The sequence below is a fragment of the Scyliorhinus canicula genome, chromosome 15 (genome assembly GCF_902713615.1).
Source record: "Scyliorhinus canicula chromosome 15, sScyCan1.1, whole genome shotgun sequence".
Taxonomy (NCBI): domain Eukaryota; kingdom Metazoa; phylum Chordata; class Chondrichthyes; order Carcharhiniformes; family Scyliorhinidae; genus Scyliorhinus; species Scyliorhinus canicula.
Genome location: NC_052160.1, coordinates 80057696 through 80075427, shown reverse-complemented (window position 1 = coordinate 80075427; position 17732 = coordinate 80057696). Strand labels below are relative to the sequence as shown.

The 17732-nt window shown below is 50.8% G+C and overlaps 1 protein-coding gene across 4 annotated transcripts in view; it reads left to right on the top strand.

Annotated features, from left to right (window-relative positions):
- The window catches only part of sycp3 (synaptonemal complex protein 3), a 260430-nt gene that overhangs the window by 14519 nt on the left and 228179 nt on the right, over positions 1–17732 (top strand). For all 4 annotated transcript variants that reach the window (XM_038820905.1, XM_038820904.1, XM_038820907.1 and 1 more), the window contains exon 2: positions 8584–8723. In XM_038820905.1, coding sequence (XP_038676833.1) covers positions 8597–8723 — 127 coding nt within the window. In that variant the 5' untranslated portion in view covers positions 8584–8596. The remainder of the gene's footprint in view (positions 1–8583; positions 8724–17732) is intronic.

Sequence of the window (17732 nt, the reverse complement as noted above, 5' to 3'; positions counted from 1 at the left end):
CACTTTCCGGCGCCGAACACCATAACCCTTAATCCCTTTATTCTTCAAAAAACTATCTATCTTTACCTTAAAACATGTAATGAAGGAGACTCAACTGCTTCACTGGGCAAGGAATTCCATAGATTCACAACCCTTTGGGTGAAGAAGTTCCTCCTAAACTCAGTCCTAAATCTACTTCCCCTATTTTGAGGCTATGCCCCCTAGTTCTGCTGTCACCCGCCAGTGGAAACAACCTGCCCGCATCTATCCTATCTATTCCCTTCATAATTTTAAATGTTTCTATAAGATCCCCCCTCATCCTTCTAAATTCCAACGAGTACAGTCCCAGTCTACTCAACCTCTCCTCATAATCCAACCCCTTCAGCTCGGGATTAACCTAGTGAATCTCCTCTGCACACCCTCCAGCGCCAGTACGTCCTTTCTCAAGTAAGGAGACCAAAACTGAACACAATACTCCAGTTGTGGCCGCACTAACACCTTATACAATTGCAACATAACCTCCCTAGTCTTAAACTCCATCCCTCTAGCAATGAAGGACAAAATTCCAGTTTGCCTTCTTAATCACCTGTTGCACTTGTAAACCAACCTTCTGTGACTCATGCACTAGCACACCCAAGTCTCTCTGAACAGCGGCATGCTTTAATATTTTATTGTTTAAATAATAATCCCGTTTGCTGTTATTCCTACCAAAATGGATAACCTCACATTTGTCAACATTGTATTCCATCTGCCAGACCCGAGCCCATTCACTTAACCTATCCAAATCCCTCTGCAGACTTCCAGTATCCTCTGCACTTTTCGCTTTACCACTCATCTTAGTGTCATCTGCAAACTTGGACACATTGCCCTTGGTCCCCAACTCCAATCATCAATGTAAATTGTGAACAATTGTGGGCCCAACACGGATCCCTGAGGGGACACCACTAGCTACTTATTGCAACCAGAGAAACACCCATTTATCCCAACTCTTTGCTTTCTATTAATTAACCAATCCTCTATCCATGCTACTACTTTACCCTTAATGCCATGCATCTTTATTTTATGCAGCAACCTTTTGTGTGGCACCTTGTCAAAGGCTTTCTGGAAATCCAGATATACCACATCCATCGGCTCCCTGTATCTACTGCACTGGTAATGTCCTCAAAAATTCCACTAAATTAGTTAGGCATGACCTGCCTTTAACGAACCCATGCTGCGTCTGCCCAATGGGACAATTTCTATCCAGATGCCTCGCAATTTCTTCCTTGATGATAGATTCCAGCATCTTCCCTATTACCGAAGTTAAACTCACTGGCCTATAATTTCCTGCTTTCTGCCTACCTCCTTTTTTAAACAGTGGCGTCACGTTTGCTAATTTCCAATCCACCGGGACCACCCCAGAGTCTAGTGAATTTCGGTAAATTATCACTAGTGCATCTGCAATTTCCCTAGCCATCTCTTTTAGCACTCTGGGATGCATTCCATCAGGGCAGGAGACTTGTCTACCTTTAGCCCCATTAGCTTGCCCATCACTCCCTCCTTAGTGATAACAATCCTCTCAAGGTCCTCACCTGTCATAGCCTCATTTCTATCAGTCGCTGGCATGTTATTTGTGTCTTCCACTGTGAAGACCGACCCCCAAAAAACCTGTTCAGTTCCTCAGCCATTTCCTCATTTCCCATTATTACAACTCCCTTCTCATCCTCTAAAGGACCAATATTACCTTAGCCATTCTTTTTTGTCTTATATATTTGTAAAAACTTTTACTGTCTGTTTTTATATTCTCAGCAAGTTTACTCTCATACTCTATCTTACTCTTCTTTATAGCTTTTTTAGTAGCTTTCTGTTGCCCCCTAAAGATTTCCAGTCCTCTAATCTCCCAGCAATCTTTGCCACTTTATATGCTTTTTCCTTCAATTTGATACTCTCCCTTATTTCCTTAGATATCCACGGTCGATTTTCCCTTTTCTTCCGTCCTTCCTTTTTGTGGTATAACCTTTGCTGAGCACTGTGAAAAATCGCTTGGAAGGTTCTCCACTGTTCCTCAACTGTTCCACCATAAAGTCTTAGCTCCCAGTATACCTTAGCTAGTTCTTCTCTCATCCCCTTGTAATCTCCTTTGTTTAAACACAAAACACTAGTATTTGATTTTACTTTCTCACCCTCCATCTGTATTTTAAATTCCACCATATTGTGATCGCTCCTTCCGAGAGGATCCCTAACTATGAGATCATGAATCAATCCTGTCTCATTAAACAGGACAAGATCTAGGACCGCTTGTTCCCTCGTAGGTTCCATTACATACTGTTCTAGGAAACTATCGCGGATACATTCTATAAACTCCTCCTCACGGTTGCCTTGACCGACCTGGTTAAACCAATCGACATGTAGATTAAAATCCCCATGATAACTGCCGTACCATTTCTACATGCATCAGTATTTCTTTGTTTATTGCCTGCCCCACCATCTCGTTACTATTTGGTGGCCGATAGACTACTCCTATCAGTGACTTTTTCGCCTTACTATTCCTGATTTGCACCCAAATGGATTCAACCTTATCCTCCATAGCACCGATGTCATCCCTTACTATTGCCCGGATGTCATCCCTTAAATAACAGAGCAACACCACCTCCCTTTACCATCCACTCTGTCCTTCCGAATAGTTTGATACCTCGGATATTTAACTCCAGTCGTGACCATCCTTTAACCATGTTTCAGTAATGGCCACTAAATCATAGTCATTTACGATGATTTGTGCCACCAACTCATTTACTTTATTACGAATACTACGAGCATTCAGATAAAGTACACTTCTGTTGGTTTTTTTACCTCTGTTTTGAATCTTAACATCTCAGTTTTATTCCTTTTGTTATTACTGGGCCTATTCACTGTGCTCCCCTCAGTCATTGTACCTTGTACTGTCGCCCTTATGGATTTCTGACTATGTCTTCTCTGCCTTGCACTTTTCCCCTTACTTCCTTTTGTTTCTGTACTTGTTGGGTACTGGACAGCCTTAACGTTTTGGGGTGAGAGTGAAGCCAAGCCTGAAAGTGGCAGTCTTCGGAGTATCAGACCAGCCAGAACTATTTATGTGGAAGAGGGCTGACTGCCCTTGCCTTTGCTTTCTTGATCACCCACTGAAGAATCATGCTCGGCTGGCGAGCAGCCGCACCACCCAAAGCTGCAGGCTGGATGGCAGACCTGTTGGAATATCTATACGTGGAGAATCAAATTTTCTATCCGAGGGTCAGAAGAGGGTCACGGTCAGAAGTGGGTCACACTTCTACAAAGTGTGGAGGCCATTCATCAATTTGTTCCACGACTTGTTTGAAGCCAATAGAGTGAGGGGAAGGGCCAACAAGACACCAGTGAACAGCAAGAGGGAGGGAGAGGTGGAGGGATTGCAGGAGAGACGGGTTAGGAACAGCCCGAATAGACAACGGGGAGGGCCAAGAGCAAGATCAAAAAGGACAGCGCCCTCTGGCAGGGCCGAAGGGCCCCAAGTGAAAATGGGGGCTGGCCAAGGCCGAACGGTTCGGTATGGGGCGGGGCATCAGCCCCACCCCTGGGAAGAAAGAAAAGTTCATACTAACCGGCAGACCAACCGAGTCAGCTATGGGACATAGAGCCTGGCCGGGTGGGCCCACGCACATAAAATGAAATAGAGCAAGACCCTAAAGAACACCTAAACATTGAGGGGTAGGGTGGGGGGGAGAATCACCAGAGGGCCCAATCCGACAGAGGATGGGGCGCGAGGAGAAGAACTATATGTAAATACATGACAATCACTGTTTGTAAATATTTAAAAATAACAAAAAAAGGAGGTGGCTGGGGGCTTATTTCTTATGTTCAGCTTTTGTAAGTGGTACCTGGTCCACACAGATTTGTTTATTTTTGTATGTATAAAATGAAAACTTTAACTAAAAACAAATCAATCTACTAAATTTACTCAATGTCTCCGCATCCTTCTTACTTTGGGGTAGTGGATTTCATAGATTCTGGACCCTTTTGAGAGAAGTAATTTCTCCTCTTTTTTAAATCTGCTGCACTTTACCCTAAAACTATGACCTCTTGTTCTCGGTTGTCCCACAAGAGGAGGCATTCGCTATACGTCAACTTTGTCAATACTTTTGAATCTTTTATACCTCAATTAGATCTCTCATTCTTCCAACCTTGAGAGAGTATAAACGTAAACTGCTAAATCTTTCTTCATAAGGAGGGCTTCTATAAAGTGAAGGCCATTCACCAACTTGTTCCAGGACTTGTTTGTAGAAATTCCTCCTCATCTCTGTTTTGAAGGATCATCCTTTAGTCTGAGATTGTGTCCTCTGGTTCTAGTTTTTCCTACAAATGGAAATATCCTCTCCACGTCCACTCTATCCAGGCCTCGCAATATCCTGAAAGTTTCAATAAGATCCCCCCCTCATCCTTCTCAACTCGAACGAGTACAGAACCCCGGGTCCTCCAGCGTTCCTCATACAACAAGCTCTTCATTCCAAGGATCATTCTTGTGAACCTCCTCTGAACCCTTTCCAAGGTCAGCACATCTTTGATACGGGGCCCCAAAACTGCTTGCTATACTCCAATGGGGTCTGACCACAGTCTCAGAAGTACATCCCTGGTCTTGTATTCTGCCCTTCTCGACATGAATTCTAACATTGCATTTACCTTGCTAACTGCCGACTGAACCTGCACGTTAACCTTAAGAGAATCTTGAACAAGGACTCCGAACTCCTTTTTACTTCTGATTTCCAAAGCATTTCCCCATTGAGGAAATAGTCTATGCCTCCATTCCTCCTTCCAAAATGCCTAACCTTTCGTTTTTCCACATTGTATTCCATCTGCCACTTCTCTGCCCACTTTCCTAGCCTGTCCAAGTCCTACTGCAGCCCACCAGCTTCCTCAATACTACCTGTCCCTTTACAGATCTTTGTATTATCTGCAAACGTAGCAACAGTGCCTTCAGTTCCTTCTTCTAGATCATTAATGTAGATTGTGAAAAGTTGTGCTCCCAGCACAGACCCCTGAGGCACACCACTAGGGTGTGCACGGGTATGGGCAGCATGGTAGCACAGTGGGTAGCACTGTTGCTTCACAGCACCAGGGACCCAGGTTCGATTCCTGGTTTGGGCCACTGTCTGTGTGGAGTCTGCACGTTCTCCCTGTGTCTGCGTGGGTTTCCTCTGCGTGTTCCGGTTTCCTCCCACAAGTCCCAAAAAAGACGTGCTCTTAGGTAATTTGGACATTCTGAATTCTCCCTCTGTGTACCCAAACAGGCGCCAGAATGTGGCGACTGGGGCTTTCCATAGTAACTTGATTGCAGTGCTAATGTAAGCCTACTTGTGACAATAAGGATTATTATTATTATCGTCACGGCTGCCATCCGGCGAAAGATCCCTTTATCCCCATTCTCTGCCTTCTGCCAGTCAGCCAATGCTCTATCCATGCAGGATTCTACCCTTTACACCATGGGCTCTTATTTAATAGTCTCCCATGCGGACCTTGTCAAAGGCCTTCTGGAAATCTAAATAAATCACATCCACTGGTTCTCCTTTGTCTTAAGTTGTTACCTGCTCAAAGAACTCTTAACAGATTTGTCAGACATGACCTCCTCTTGACGAAGCTGTGCTGATTCAGTCCTACTTCATCATGCACTTCAAAGTACTTCGCAATCTCATCTTTAATAATGGACTCTAAAATCTTACCAATGACCGAAGTCAGGCTAACCAGCCTATAATTTCCTCTCTGCTGCCTCCCTCCCTTCATGAATAGCGGTGTTACATTAGCCACTTTCTAATCCTCTAAAACCCTCTTTGCACCCAATGATTCCTGAAAGATCCACCACCAAAGCCTCCACAATCTCGTCAGCTATCTCTTTTAGAACCCTGGGGTATAGTCCATCCAGCCCAGGCGATTTATCCACCTTCAGACCTTTCAGTTTCCCCAGAAGCTTCTCCTTAATGAGGTCCACTGCACTCACCTCTGCCCTTTGATTCACCTGGAGCTCTGGAATACCACTGGTGTCTTCCACCGCAAAGACTGATGCAAAGTAACTATTCAGTTACTCTGCCATTTCTTTGTTTCCTATTACTTCTCCAGCCACATTTTCAATGGTCAATGTCAATTTTTGCCTCTCTTCGTTGTTTAATTGTCCACCATTCTCGACTGGCTGTGGCAGGACTGGTTGTGGGATTGTTTAGCTCTGTCTCGAAGGCTGCTTCTGCTATTTGGCATGTTTTAGCTTCACCAGGCTGACACTTGTTAGTTATGCCTGATGTTGCTTTGGCCTGCCCTCCTCCACTCTTTTTTAAAATAAATTTAAGAGTACCCAATTAATTTTTTCAAATTAAGGGGCAATTTAACGTGGCCAATCCACCGACCCTGCACAGCTTTGGGTTGTGGGGCAAAACCCATGCAACACGGGAGAATGTGCAAACTCCACAAGGACAGTGACCTGAAAAGTGGATTCACCGCCCCCTCGCCTGCCGGGATTTCGGCACAGGGCTGCGGAGAATCCAGCCCATTTGATATCTTTATTGAGACTAAAGCAGTTTGTTCGTGTTCTGGTGTCACATTTCACCCCAGGATGAACTTCCAACCTCATGGGCGCGATTCTCCGCTCCCCACGCCGGGTGGGAGAATCGCGGGAGGGCCGCTCTGGCACCCCCCGCGATTCTCCCACCCCCGCTCGGAGAATCGACGCTCGCCGTTTTTTCCCGGCGACCGGCGATTCTCGGCCCGGATGGGCCGAGCGGCCTGACGACCCCAACGGGTTCACGCCGGCGGCAACCACACCTGGTTGCTGTTGGCGTGAACATCGCGCGAAAGGTGAGTTTGGGCCTGGGGGGCGGATGAGGGGATGAGCACCATGGCTGTGCTCGGGAGGGACTGGCCCGCGATCGGTGCCCACCGATCGTGGGGCCGGCGTCTCAAAGAGACGTACTCTTCCCCTCCGCCGCCCCGCAAGATCAAGCCGCCACGTCCTTGCGGGGCAGTGGAGGGAAGACGGCAACCGCGTATGCGCGAGTTGGAGCCGGCCAACCTGTGCATGCGCGGCTGATGTCATTAGGCGCCGCCGGCCGGTCATTCCGGCGCCGCCGAGTTCCACAAAACGCCGCTCCTAGCCTCCCGGGTGGGGAGAATAGGGGACGAGGAGCGGCCTCCAACACCATCGTGAAACACTCCGGGTTTCACGACGGCGTCAGCCGTTGCGGAGAATTCCGCCCCATATTTGTGACATCGTTAAGACCACCTATTTTCACCTCCATAACTGCCCAACTTTACCCCTGACTCCGCTTATCTGTCGATGACACCGTTAAACATGATCTCATTACCTCTAGGCTTGACTATTGCTGGCTGATTTCCCTCATTCCACCTTGGTAAAACCATCCAAACTATGCTACCTGCATCTTCAATCGCACCAACCTTGGTAAAACCATCCAAAACTATGCTACCTGCATCTTCAATCGCACCAAATCTCGTTCACCTATCATCCCTGTACTTGCTGATCTACATTGGCTTCTGGTGAAGCAAATATTGCCATTAAGACTCACATCTGTGTTCTCAAATCCCTCCATGACCGTGGCCCCTCTAAATTCTGTAATCTCCTTCAGACTCTCGACTCTCCCAAGATATCTGCACCCCTCTAATTTTGGTGTCTCGAGCATCCCTGATTTTAATCACTCCACCATTGGCGATCACGCATCGGTTGCCTTGGACCTAACGTCTTAAATTCCCTCCAGAATCTTGTCTCCTCTCTATTTCACTTACCTCCTTTAAGATACTCCTGAAAACTTTTGAGTAAAACTTTTGTTCATCTGACTGAATGTCTCCTTGGATGTCTTGGTGTCTTGATTTGTTTTATACTGTTCCTGTTAAGTGCTTTTGAACGTTTATTACATTAAAGATGTTACATAAATATCAATTGTTGTATATATACTGTTTCTCTGTAATTTCCCTGGCTCAGTCCACGTGTACTTGTAGAAATGAAATTGTAGTTTATATTGCAATAGAATGCGGTCTATCCAATGTAACCACCATGGGCGGAATTCTCCCCTACCCGGCGGGACGGGCTGTACTGGCGCTGAGGTGTGGGCGTGAACCACTCCGGCGTCAGGCCGACGGAAGGTGCGGAATCCTCCAGATTGCCCCCCGTGCCCCCCCCAAGGACCTCCGCCGGCCGCCCGCTGAGCCAGGTCCCGCCGGTACAGGTGTATTTTACACCGGCGGGAACCAGCCAAAAATGAGCGGTCACTCGGGCCATCGCGGGCCGGAGAATCGCCGGGGCCGCTACCAACGGCCCCCCGACTGGCGTGCCGCGATTCTCGCCCCAGCCGAAAAAGCGGGGCGTGATTCACACCGCCCCCCGGCGATTATCTGGCCCGGCGGGGGCTTGGAGAATCCCGCCCCATAACTTCAATTCTCATCCCACGGCTAGTGTATGAATAGCTGTAGAATTTTAACTCAAAACGTAAGGAGAGTTAATGATCAATTAGCTGACTATCGTTATGATTTGACTCTTGCACTAAATTTGAGTAGTGCCATTGGTATTTTGGTTTTTGGACGTATGTTAAAATATGTTGTACCTTTTTAACTTGCTCTAAGATTTGACTGAAGTATGGCTAATAGAGGACGAAGAAATTCTGTTAAAAACCAGAAGGAGAAAGCAACCTATGATTCACTTTACGAATTCAATGAAGACAATGCAAAACCGTTGGGGAGCAGCTATGAGAATGAACAGCTAGGTAAAACATAGTTAAGTTACATAGAAATTGCTGTTTTAATTATAGAACATAGAACATAGAACAGTACAGCACAGAACAGGCCCTTCGGCCCTCGATGTTGTGCCGAGCGATGATCACCCTACTCAAACCCACGTATCCACCCCATACCCGTAACCCAACAACCCCCCCCCTCCTTAACCTTACTTTTTTTTAGGACACTACGGGCAATTTAGCATGGCCAATCCACCTAACCCGCACATCTTTGGACTGTGGGAGGAAACCGGAGCACCCGGAGGAAACCCACGCACACACGGGGGAGGACGTGCAGACTCTGCACAGACAGTGACCCAGCCGGGAATCGAACCTGGGACCCTGGAGCTGTGAAGTATTTATGCTACCACCATGCTACCGTGCTGCCCCTAATTATATCTATGCTTCATTTTGCTAGACCATTTGGTCCATCGAGTCTGCTTCGCCATTCGATCTTGGCTCATATGTTTCTCATCCCCATTCCCTGCCTTCTCCCTGTAACCCCTGATACCCTTATTAATCAAGAACCTATATATCTCTGTCTTAAAGACACTCAGTGACTTGGCCTCTACAGCCTTCTGCGACAATGAGTTTCACAGAGTTACCACTCTCTGGCTGAAGAAATCCCACTCATCTCAGTTTTAGAGGAATGTCCCTTCAGTCTGAGGCTGTGCCCTCGGGTTCTGGTCTCTTCTTCTCCACACCCACTTTATCTAGGCCTCTCGGTATTCTCTAAGTTTCAAAGAAATCCCACCTCATCCTTCTGAACTCCATCGATTGCAGACCCAGAGTCCTCAACCGCTCTTCAGATGACAAGTCTTTCATTCCCAGGATCATTTTTGTGAACCTCCTCTGGACCCCCTCCAAGGCCAGCACATCCTTAGATACGGGGCTAAAAACTGTTCACAACATAAGTTCAAGGTGCGAGGGGCAAAGTTTAGAGATGTGCAAGGGTAGTTTTTCATGCAGAGGGTAGTGCGTGCCTGGAACTTGCTACCAGTGGAGATGGTGGAAGCAGGGACGATAGTGATGTTTGAGGGGCGTCTTGACAAATACATGAATAGAGGGATACAGATCCTGGAAGTCTAGAAAGTTTTAGGTTAGAGGGACAGCATGGTAGTTGCAGGCTTGGAGAGCCAAAGTGTCTGTTCCTGTGCTGTATTTTTCTTTGTTCAGTGGACGTGATCTATTTGGATTTCCAGAAGGCCTTTGATGAGGTGCCTTTCACACAGAGGGTGCTGAGCATCTGGAACGGGCTGCCAGAGGCGTGGGAGAGGCGTTGTACAATTTTTCCCTCTAAAAAAGTTACATGGGCAGGTTGGGTATAGAGGTATATGGCCCAAATGCGGGCAAGTGGGACTAGCTTAGTGATAGACACTGTGCGGCATGGACAAGCTGGGCAAAGGGCCTGTTCCCATGCTGTAAACATCTATGACTATGAGGTGCCATACAGGAGACCGCTAAATAAGATAAGAGCCCATGGATCAGGGGCAAGGAGCTGGCATGGATAGAGGATTGGCTGAATGACAGAAGGCAGAGAGTGGGATAAAGTGGTCTTTTTCAGGATAGTATTCGGTGACTAGTGGTTTTCCGCAGGGATTAGTAACGGGACGACAAATATTCCCAATATGCATTAACGATCTGGAAGAAGGAACTGAGGACATGTTCCTAAGTTTACAGATTATACAAGGTATGTAGAGGGACAGGTAGTGTTGAGGAAGCATAGAGGTTGCAGAACGATTTGGACAGGCTAGGAGAGTGGACAAAGAAGTGGCAGATGGAATACAATGTGGAGAAGTGTGAGCTTATGCACTTTGGTTGCATAAATAGAGGAATAGACTTTTTTAAATGGGGAAAGGCTTCGGGAATATGAAGCACTAAAGGACTTTTGAGTCTTAGTTCAGGATTCTGTAGCCACCGAAGTTGGCCATTCCCTCAATACAAAATGGAGGAACGCAAAGCTTGCAGGGTAAAATGGACAAAGTTTGCAGCACAAGCAGGCTGCAACAAGCCACTGTATTCTGTCTTGCTAAGAGAGCAGACAGCACCGAAACGAACATTCCGCATACTAATGAGGCAATCTCCGGGACAGTTAGCATAGTAATGGAACGATCCCAGGGACAATGGACACAAATAGGGAAGTGATTGCAACATTGTATGGGATACCAGACACCCCGGCACCAGCAGGGTTTGAAGACAAAGCACCTGAAGGCCCGCCCAGTAGCCAAGGGACAGCCTCAGTATTCGGGGGATTCAAAGAAATCGATTGGGAAGAGACCCAATCAATCCCCAGCAGATAGAGGGTCCGCCCAAAAAGACAGGTCCCAAACTCAGTTCGTTCTTCTTGACCAGCCTCCTCTCTTGACCAGCCCTCTCGACCAACCTTTACTGAAGAAGACCTTGACCGAGAGAGAGGAGAGGTTCGGACAGCAGCCGCCAGCAAGTAAGTGTCTCACAACGATCGCTACCAGAGATAGACACTCCTGACCCCTTTTTAACCCGTACCAACCTGAAGTCTGCGGACCCAGTGCAGAGCAAGAGACCTTGTCCCCTGATCCGGCAGTTCGTTATTCAGATAAGTATTGGGTCTATTTAGTGGTAGGAATAGTTTAGTCATCTTAGCGTTTGCATGTGTAGTTTATAATTGTATTATAATAAACTCATTTGTTTGAACTTACTAATTGGTGTATGGTTTTATTGCTTTGAACTTGACCTTGAAACTTGTGGCGGTATCTTACGATACCTGGCGACTCCAGAGCTAAGTAACGAAACAGAGCCAAATCGAGTGTTAAGCACACTCACCCAGAACGAGCAACATTTAGTGGCGACTCTGATGGGATTCGATTAGAAGTGGACCCCCCACTCCGAGAGAACCCAGAAATTTGAATTTGAAATTCTCTTAAGTTTAACATGCAAGTTCAGTTCGCAGTTAAGAAGGCAAATGCAATGTTTGCATTAATTTCGAGAGGGCTAGAATACAAGACCAGCGATGTACTGCTGAAGCTGTACAAGGTTCTGGTCAGACCCCATGTGGGGAAAACCGTCTATGTACACACTCTGCCCATAAGACATGGGAGTAGAATGCCAGGATCTTACCCTTAACACCATGGGCACATAGTGTCTGCTCTGCCATTCAATCATAGCTGATATTTTTCTCACCCATTCTCCTGCCTTCTCCCCATAACCCCATGATCTCCTTATTGATCAAGAATCTAGCTATCTCTGTCGTAAAGACACTCAGTGGTTTGTCTTCCACAGCCTTGTATGGCAATGAGTTCTAACAGATTCACCACCCTCTGGCTGAAGAAATTCCTCCTCATCTCTGTTTTAAAGGATTGTCCCTTTAGTCTGAGATTATGAGCGCGATTCTCCGATGTCACGCCGGTTGGGAGAATAGCGGGCCGTGCCGTTTTTCACGCGACGCCGGCCGACGCGCTCCCGCGATTCTCCCAAACGGCCAAATCGCTTCCCGTCGTGTTCCGCGTGGCAAAACCCGGAGAATCGCCCGAGGCACCCAAAATGGCGATTCTGCGGAACCCCGCTATTCTCCGGCCCAGATAGGCCGAAGTCCCGACGGCGTGACCCCAGTTCACGCCGTCGCCGTCCACACCTGCTTTTTATAGTCGTCAGCCAGTCTTGCTGGCTGATGAACAGTGAGAAGTGAGCGGACCGTCCCGGAGTCTCCGCAGACTGGGGAAGGCTTCCCCGAGAACGCAGCGGCCGGGGGGGAAGCGGGAGAGGGAGCGAGTAGTGGGGGGGCGGGGGGGAAGAGGGAGCCAGTAGGGGGGGGAAGAGAGGGGGGGGAGAGGGAGTAGTGTGAGGGGGGGGGAGAGGGAGTAGTGGGTGGGGGAGAGGGAGTAGTGGGGGGGGGGAGAAGGAGCGAGTAGTGGGGGGGGAGAGAGGGAGTAGCGGAGTAGTGGAGGGGGGAAGAGGGAGTGAGTAGTGGGAGGGAAGGGGGGAGAGGGAGGGAGTGAGTGGAGTGGGTCGTCCACCCCCGGATGCAACATCTCAGCCGCCCTGCCATGGCAGGACGGTGATGAGGACACGGCCGCTGGTTGCCCTATGGCTGATGGGCACAGCCCACAGCCCGCACCGGTGAGGAGGACATTGTTAACTGACCGTTGGACGCAGAAAGTGTCCAGGGGTTAGGCTGGCCACTTGTCAGCAGTGCGGCCAGGCCACCGGGACACACCGGTATCCCGTGGCAGGCGGCTACCGAGGTGTCGAATAACCTCCGTTTAACATGTCGTTTCTCTGCCCCCCACCACTCTTCTGTAGGTGACCATAATGTATTTGAACCGAACGGCGATGTTCACCGCAGTGGTTGGGGCCGCTGCACTGCAGTTGGACATCCAGCAGCGTCCACAGCAAAATCCCACAGTGGATGCAAGGGCAGCTGCAGCAGCAGAGGGAATGGCCGCGGAGTGGCCTGTCGTCGCCGTACAGGCCACAGGCACTCATGGCTGGTATGTCCAGGGGATGCCGAGGGGAACATTGACCCCAAACGCTGAGGACGGCACAGGATGCGGGCACTGATGTCGAGCAGCATGGGGGGGAGGAGGAGGAGACACTGATGGTGGAGCCAGGCGCCAGAGGCGACAATCGAGGGCCAAGGGTGTTCCCTGACCGGATCTCTTTCGAGGCACTGCCGGACATCACCTGCAGGAGGAGACTCCGGTTCAGCAGGGAGACGGTCGCACATATCTGCCACCTCGTGGCGCACCTCGCCCCACGTGGAACGGGAGGAGGACACGCGATACTGGTTGCAGTCAAGGTGACAGTGGCACTTAACTTTTATGCTACCGATTCCTTCCAGTCTCCGAGTGGGAACCTATCCGGGATATCGCAGGCATCGGTCCACAGGTGCATCCGGGACGTGACCGACGTCCTGTTCGCCATCGCGGACCGCTACATAATCTTTCCCGAGGACCGAGCAATTCAAGAAGCACGAGCCCGTGGATTTGCCTACGTGGCAGGGATACCGATGGTCCCGGGAGTGATGATAGTGTTTCACGTCCCCATGCGCCCGCCTGCAGGCAACAGGGAAGTGTTAACTAACAGGAGGGGACATACTCCATGACCATCCAGGTGGTATGCGACCCCCACATGAGGATCATGCACGGTGTGCGCAAGGTTCCCAGGAGTGTGCATGATGCGTACATCTTGCGCAGTCGTTCATCCCTGCTATGTTTGAGAGACGGCCCCCCCCCTCCGGCTGAGGGGCTGGTTGCTGGGCGACAGGGGTTATCCACTGAGGGCTTGGCTGATGACGCCCCTACGGAGGCCTCAGACCCAACGCGGACACCCTATACAATGAGGCCCATGCAGCAACCAGGGGTGTGGTGGAGCGCTGCTTTGGTCTGCTCTGAAATGAGATTCAGGTGCCTCGACTGCTCAGGAGGGGCCCTGCAGTACCAGCCGACAGGGTAGCTTGCATTGTTGTGGTATGTTGTGCTGCACAGCATTGCAATGCAGAGGGGACATGTCCTGGTGGAGGAGTCGGAGGGAGAAGCCACTGGCAGTGGTGCCAACGCTGAGGAGGTTGAGGAGGTTGGTGGTGCGTCGGGCGCAGCACAAAGACATGACCCGGGTGCTGGTAATGTCCAAGAGGCTGCACGACGGCACGGGCGAGGACAGCGGGCACGCAACGCGTTGGTGGCTGCAAGATTCACGCATTGCGTGCGACGGCATCGCTGAACACTACCACTACCACCTGCATCGCCAGTACGTGCAGACGGACAGCACACAACTCCCACCACCACCCCCGCTCCGGCGTACACTGCTCCACTTCGAGATCACCCTTACCACTGCGTCACAATGGTATGGCACGACATTGATGGCTGTGTCAGCGGGTGTGATCAGTGCCATGTTGAATGATGACAGCCCGCTCTGCGATGAACTGTGAGCTCAGAATCGTTAGACAAAGTCTGACTCATGACAATAGCTGAACCATCCATCTCGGTGGTCGCTGCGTTCGCCAGGGACACTCCATCACGTGCCCGTGTGGGGTAGCTGGCGTCAGAGTGCCGAGGACTACGGTGTCCGACTGTGGGGGGGTGGGGGGGGGGGGGGGGGGGGGGGGACTGCACACTCGGCACTCCGAAGTTTCACTGCTCGTCAACCCCAGCGACACTCGGTCACCATCACGATCCCCGTGGCAACGGAAAAAATTACACAGTCTTAGGTGCAACAGTGAGTTTAATGGGTGAATATTGACCCGGCCTTGATGGGCCAGGCTGCTCTGCGGGCGTTTCGGATGACGTGGTGCCACCCTGCTCTGCCCGCCTGCCCACCCGATTGCACCAGGGATGGGACGGGAGGAGGCCGAGCCTTCAGGGACGTCCGTGATGGAGTTAATGGAACTAGCCCCAGAACCACTTCCTCCCTCGGGGAGCCCGGTGGCCCCCGGGCCTCACTGTGGAACGGAGGTGCGAGTGGGGAGGTGACCCGTCGCCCCACCGACCACCTGGCGCTGCCAGTCCTGGAGGCCTGCAACGGTTATCGACCAGGGTCGAACGTTCGCAGAGACGGAGTCCAGGGAGTGAGAAATTCCCGCTAGGGACTGTGCGACCTCAACCTGTGAGTGCGCGATGCCATTCAGCACGTGCGTCAGGCGGTCAATGCTCTCCGCGACTGACTGCTGGTACCATGGCCTGGTGAGACTCAGCCAGGGTCTGTAGCGTGCCGGCAATGTCATGTTGGCTCTGGCGCATTGCTGCCTGTGAGAGGGCAGCCCGCTCCTGTGCCATGGATGGCACATGAAGCCAAAACGCCTTGCAGAACCTGATCCATGGCGATACCGTTTCACCCATTGCCTCGACCGCGGACTCCACCCGTGCGGTGTCGGCCTGGGTGGCTGCCATGAGCGGCATCACTCCCTGCTCTTGGACGCGGTTTGACTCTAACTGCGTCTGCAGCTGCTGGAAAACAGCCTCATCCCGTCATTGTGTCCCTGGGTTTCAAAATACATCGGCTGTCCAGGTGGGTCGAGTAAATCCATGAACCCGGGAAATGTCTGGCCGCCAGCTGGATGCTGGGCCTGGGCTGCCCTACCGACCATCCAGCCCCTCGGCTTCTCCGACCTCCACCTGCTGTACCGGCTTAGCTGTGGTTGATGGAACCATCAATTCACCAGACATGTGTTTCCGATATGAATCTAGGCTTTAATCAACTTACTGAGAGCCAGCCTGTTATCCGTTGATTAACTCGTAATGAACTCAGGCGACTCTGGACAAGGGTATTTATACAGCTGCACTAGGGGGAGGAGTCATGGGCGGAGCCAAGGGTGGAGGCCCACTACAAGTTCCTGAGTGTTCCCAGCGCTACTCCCCCTAGTGGTAGGATAGCGCTACTGCGCTTACAAAGACAGTGTGAATTAACATATATACATCTATATATTACATTCGCCACATTCACCCCTGTAAAAAAATCAAGTCCGGCGGGGTGGTGGTCTATAAAGTCAGTCTGTCCGGTGGTCGAATTGTCCGCTGTGATCTGCGGAGCACCGGGGTTGCCGCCTCTTGCGGTGGCTGGATGGGTGTTGTGTGCTGGGGTACGATGGCGGACTCCAGGGAGGGTTGTATCCGAGCTTCATACTCTCCTGGTTCGACTGGGGGCGCTGGGGGCTGGCCGGCGCGGGGGCGCGGAACTAGTGGAGCGAACTCGTGGCCTTGGGTGCGCAAGGGGGCGGCAGCATGGGGTGTAGGGTGAGAGGTCCTTCTGTGGGGGTAGAGGGTGCGCTGGATCCGGCGGGTGCCAGATCCCGGAGGGATACTGTGTCCTGACGGCCGTCAGGGAACTCGATGAATGCGTACTGGGGGTTGGAGTGGAGCAGGCGTACCTTTTCAACAAGGGGGTCGGTTTTGTGGCGGCCCCTGACGTGTTTCCTCAGAAGTACGGGGCCCGGCGTCCTCAGCCATGCCGGAAGTGAGACCCCCGTGGTAGTGCCCCTGGAAAAAATGAAGAGCCTCTCGTGAGGGGTCTGGTTGGTCGCCGTACACAAAAGGGACCTATAGCGTGGAGCGCGTCTGGGAAAACTTCCTGCCACTGGGAGACTTGGAGCTTTCTAGACGAAGGGTCAGTAGGACGGTCTTCCTGACCGTCGCGTTCTCCCTTTTCACCTGCCGTTCCCCCTGGGGTTGTAGCTGGTAGTCCTGCTCGAGGCAATGCACTTGTCGAGCAGGTACTGACGCAGCTCGTCGCTCATGAAGGACGAACCCCGGTCGCTGTGTCCGTAGCTGGGGAAACCAAACAGGGTGAAGATGCTATGCAGGGCCCGAATGACTGTGTGGGAGGTCATGTCGGGGCACGGGATAGCGAATGGGAAATGGGAGAACTCGTCTACGACGTTTAAGAAGTAAATGTTCTTGTTAGTTGAGGGGAGTGGCCCTTTGAAATCAATCGCGAGGCGTCAAAGGGCCTAGAAGCCTTGACCAGGTGGGCCCTGTCTGGTCTATAGAAGTGCGGTTTGCACTCCGCACAGACCGGGCAGTCCCTGGTGACCGCTTTTACCTCCTCGTTGGAGAAAGGCAGGTTTCGGGCCTGATATAGTGGGCGAGCTGGGTGACCCCCGGGTGGCAGAGGTAATTGTGGATGACTTTTAATCGGTCGATCTGTGCACTGGCGCATTGTCCCGCGGGATAGGGCATCCGGAGGCTCGTGAGCTTCCCGGGTCAATATTTGATATCGTAATTGTAGGTGGAGAGTTCGATCCTCCACCTCAGAATTTTGTCGTTTTTTTTATTTTGCCCCTTTGCGAGTGTCGAACATGAAGGCAACGATCTTTGGTCGGTGATGAGGGTGAACTCCTACCTGCGAAGTAGTGCCTCCAGTGACGGATAGCCTCCACAATGGCTTGTGCTTCTTTCTCGACTGAGGAGTGTCGGAGTTCTGAAGCGGATAGAGGGTACGGGAGAAAATGCAACTGGTTCTCCCTGCCTGATTGAACATGGCTGCAAGAGCTACCTCTGAGGCATCGCTCTGTACCTGAAATGGGGTGGA